This window comes from Vespa mandarinia, chromosome 10 (assembly GCF_050613455.1).
Source record: "Vespa mandarinia isolate Hongniang chromosome 10, ASM5061345v1, whole genome shotgun sequence".
In the NCBI taxonomy this organism is placed as follows: Eukaryota; Metazoa; Arthropoda; class Insecta; order Hymenoptera; family Vespidae; genus Vespa; species Vespa mandarinia.
Window position 1 is genome coordinate 6,612,501 of NC_140819.1, and position 5,000 is coordinate 6,617,500.

A 5,000-nucleotide genomic window follows, 5' to 3' on the forward strand; every position below is an offset into this window, starting at 1 on the left:
AGGGAAAGAGAGAGAGAGAGAGAGAAAGAAAGAGAGATGCATAGATAAATAGAATGAGTGAGATGCTTAATAATAAGTTAACGGCTCGACGAAGAGTGGAAAGCAATTTCGCCGTGTCGTTTGCAAAGAGTTTCTCGCGTGCTCACGTCCGCGTCGTTACACAATCATTTAGCACGCGGACCATTTCGCCATGCTAATTTAATTACGACCCGGGATAGCGGACGGCGAATCCAACTTACCCGCAATTAATTCCAAGCGCATAATTTCATTAAGTCAGCCCTTTCGTGCATCCCTCTTCTCTATCTATGTATCTATCTCTCTCTTTCTCTTCCCCTATCTCCCTACCTCCCTCCCTCCCTCTCTCCTGCTCTCTGCCATTTTCTCTCTCTCTCTCTCTCTCTCTCTCTCTCTCTCTCTCTTTCTCTGTACCTCTTCTTGTAGAACATATGATATTATCTATATTTCTCTCTCTGTCTTCTTTCTCTGTCTCTCTATTTCTCTCTTGTTCTTCTTACTTGCTCTTATGCTCTTTCTCTCTCTTGTCTCTCTCTCTCTCTCTCTCTCTCTCTCGCTCGCTCTTTCTCCCTCTGTCTATCTCTCCGTGTCTCTTTCTTATCCTTCGTACGAAGCACAATCAACAACAATGATCGAATCGTGAGAATGAATTCATATATATATATACATATATATATATATATATATATATATATATCGTTATTGAAATTTCTCTTCTATAATTTTCAATGATATCACCGTAATAATTTCATTTTCATAGATATCGTTTGTTCGTCGTAAGTTACGAAGGTGTGTGTATGAAATTTATTAAATATTTTCTTTCTTGTTTTTTTGTTTTTTTTATTTTTTTCTTCTTCTTCTATTTAATTTTACAAGACAAAATAAGAATGAAATATAAAAAGAAAGGAAAAGTCAGAGCCAAAAAGTTTCTCGTTTGAGAGATTAATTAATTTCTCTTTACTCTTTTTTCTTTCTCTTCTTTTTTTTTTTTTTTTTTCAAATCATCTATGACCTTATTGGTCACATTCTTTGTTATTTTTTCTATTAATGAAAGATATTTATATACACGTACATACATACATGCATACATAAATACATATATACACACACACATATATATATTTATTTATTTATTTATTTTTATAAATATTATATAAATTATAAATATTATAACAAAATCTAATTAAAATAATATATAGATAGACACATATAGATTCGTATTGTACAATGAATTCATACATTTTTATTGAAATATTATTAGATGGTTAAAACCCATGACTATTGTAAATAGAGAAAGAGAAGATTAAAGAGAAAAATAAGACAGACAGAAAAAGAGAAAGACAGAGAGAGAAAGAGAAAGAGAAAGAGAGAGAGAGAGAGAGAGAGAGAGAAACTTAGAAACTCACTACGCGAACACAAGCGGATAGATTTATGGCCTCTTCGATCTTGAACACACGATCTTGCTTCGTCTCGTCTCGTCTCGTCTCGTCTCGTCTCGTCTCGTCCGTCTCGTTTCCGTTTCGTTCTCTCTATCTCGACCAGTTGAATAAGAGTGAATAAGAGAGAAAGATAGAGAAAACGAAAGAGAGAGAGAGAGAGAGAGAGAGAGAAAGAAAAAGAAAGAAAGAGAGAAAAAGAAGTCGAATTGAGAAGTCATCCGTGGCGTACATCTCCGTCCATTTCTTGACAGCGGCCACGCGTAATCTTGTCCGCAACGCGTCACGTCCAACGTAATCGTGCGTGACCCTTCTATTCAATCAAATTTCCCGCCAAATATCATTCGTATTCATTCACCATCTCTAATTGAATAATCATCTACGATATGAAAGTTTGAATTTTTCTTCTACAGGATAGAGAAAAACAAAAAAACAAAAAAAATAGAAAAAAAAAAAAAAAGAAAAAAGAGAGAAAAAAATTTTTTTCCTTCCCCAAGACGAAAACGCAATATTTTTTTCTACGTAAGATTTTCAAGATAAGTCAATTTTATTCGTCAAATGGATCCAACGATGTTTCCTATTAAAATTTATTCGAAAAAATTGTAACGATTAATACTGATCATTCTTTAGGAAATAATAGGGTGTCACTAAAAGAGAAAGAAAAAAGAAAAAAAAAATATTTTTAATCGAATCTTTAACACGACAAAAATTAATTGCAATACAGTATACTATGTTAAACGTACTACTTATATAATAATAGAACATTCTATGCTTTATATCTAATCTTTACTACATCTTTTTTAATGATTTTTTTTTTTTATATAACATTTAGTATGTTTACATAGTATTTTATATATATATATATATATATATATATATATTAAAATACTATGTAAACATACTAAATATTAGTTAGTAAACATACTAATAAAGTTAATATATAAAATGAATATATATATATATATATATTTCATTAATTTTTTTTGCCTCGTTTGTATAAAACTTTATAATTATGAACGAACAAAACATGTATTTTTAATATCTCTTATCTCAATTTTCTTATTAAATAGTAAATATATTTAATAACAAAATTTATGTATATATGTATGTATGTATGTATGTATGTATGTTATATGATTGGCAGGGGTGTATACCATTTGAAGTTTCGCAACACAATTATTTCCCGCAGCGAACAGTTCTCGTTTCAAAAAAAAAAAAAATGTTTCATGTAAGTAGAACTTACTCTGTTACGATGGGAGAAAAAGAAAATAAGAGAGAGAGAGGGAGAGAGAGAGAGAGAGAGAGAGAAACAAAAACAAAAAGAAGAAAAAGAAAACTTTATTCGACCTTGAGCTATCTTGAAAGACCGAAGTTATGATGAATTCGTCTCGAAGCAGGCCTACAGCATACACGCCTACCTAAGTAAAAACATATGGTTGTTGTGTACAGCAAAAAAAAAAAAATAAATAAAAAAATAAAAAGAAAAAAAGAAAGAAAAATAAAAGAAAAAAAGAAAAACCAAAGTTCACCTTGAAATTTCGAAAATTTGTCGATCCCTAAAGAATATCTATGACAATTCATAAGATATCCCAACCCCCTCCTCCCCTCACCCCATCTTCTCCCCATCATCCCAATTGATTGGTTTAGTTCGAAATTTTTCGAAACGTTTTATTAATTTATTAAAAAAAAAAAAAAAAAAAAAAAAAAAAAATGCTTCAAACTATACACCAACGACAACGTAAATATTTTTTATATAAATATTTTTATAATTTAAATCATAATAAAACGTTTATATTATTTTTCTGATCGTTAAAAGATTTATGATTACTTTATCATGTTATCATCATGCACTCTCGATTTCCTGGTAATCCTAGACGGTATACGTTTTATTTAATAGCACAGCTGTTTGATCCATCTGATGAACTCTCGTTCGTCTCCTCGATACACGCGTTTCGTTGGAATAAAGCTATATACTATTCTATTCTATGGGATTTTTCGTAACGCATCTGGGATCGTTTAGAAACTATCATGGTGGCTCGTTCTCGCGCTTTGATACTGTGCCCCCATTCCGCTTTCATTTTCGCGGCATACACTCGAGACGTTCACCATAGAGCAAGAGAATCATCGTTTCAGTCTTCTTCGATCTTAAATCTCTTCTTTCATGTTTCGAGTCTCTTTCTCTTTCTCTTTCTCTTTCTCTTTTTCTATCTCTCTCTCTCTCTCTCTCTCTCTTTCTCACTCTCACTCTATCTCTATCCCTATCTCTATCTCTTTTTCTTCCATCTCTTTACTTGCAAGAAGAGAGAGAAATGAGAAGAGTAAAGTTCCTTTCTAAATTTTATTATCCAACTCGACTGGACTGAATTGAACTGAACTGAACTTGACTCGACTTAGTTACACGACTTTTCTTGATATATTCGAGAAGACATGAAGGATACCCTCGAACCCGACGAAATTTCATTTTACAAAATAGTAATTTGAAAAAAAAAAAAAAAAAGAGAAAAAAAGAAAAAAAAAAGAAATAAATTTACCCAGAAAAAAATTTACGATATAGTAAATCTTTTAAAAAATAATAAAGTCAAAATAATAATTGATTTTACAAAATAATAAAAATAATATATAAAATTACGTATATATGTTGTATACATAATCATTTTTGGGAATAAAAATTTGTCTTATTTATTTAAAATTTAATTTTTATATTTTTATTAAATAATTATTGTTAAATGTTTCTTATTATTTATATACGAATTTTATTAAATTATTATTATTTTTTTTTTCTTTTTTTTATTTGTTTTAGTTGTGCAAAGTAATGTGAATCCTTGAAAGCTTAATTCGGATTTATATATATATATATATTATAATATATATATATATATATATATATATATATATATATATATATGTATGTATATACGTATATAAGTTATATACATATATCTTTTATTTTTTTATTCTATATTATATTTATATATTTAATTTTAATAAAAAGATTTATCGTCAAATGTCTTTTCTTAAGGTTCTTGTAAATTTGACGAAGAAAAAATAACGAAATATAATTTTGTTATAATAAATTATAAAATTCTCGGAATATTTAATCCAACACTTGCAATTATGTTTTACAGAGAGAACGACCAAATCGTCGGTTCCTATCTTGAGATAGAAGATATAACCTTGGAGGATTATGGGGAATACAAGTGCGAGGTTAGCAATGGTGTCGACGAAGAAATCACTTTACCCGCTCACGTTTATCGTCAAGGTAATCTAACATTTTGATCTCTAACATTCCTTACGCAAAAACATTTGAATAAATTTCGTTAACAATTTTCTCATTAATAAATAAATAAATAAATAAATAAATAAATAAATAAATAAATAAATAAATAAATAATAATAATAATAATAAAATCATAAATAATATTTACAGTTTTATCAAAAATAAACGATAAATATTTATTCCTTAACAAAATCAATTGTATTTATTGTTATATCATTAAAATAATACGAGTTACGATTATATCCTAAAAAAAGTAATGAAATTTAAACGTT

General features: G+C 28.7%; 1 protein-coding gene across 2 annotated transcripts in view; it reads left to right on the forward strand.

The window, feature by feature from the left end:
• Nucleotides 1-5,000, forward strand: part of LOC118445538 (interleukin-1 receptor accessory protein-like 1) — a 206,902-nt gene that overhangs the window by 188,491 nt on the left and 13,411 nt on the right. For both annotated transcript variants that reach the window (XM_035875202.2, XM_035875203.2), the window contains exon 5: nucleotides 4,577-4,710. In XM_035875202.2, coding sequence (XP_035731095.1) covers nucleotides 4,577-4,710 — 134 coding nt within the window. The remainder of the gene's footprint in view (nucleotides 1-4,576; nucleotides 4,711-5,000) is intronic.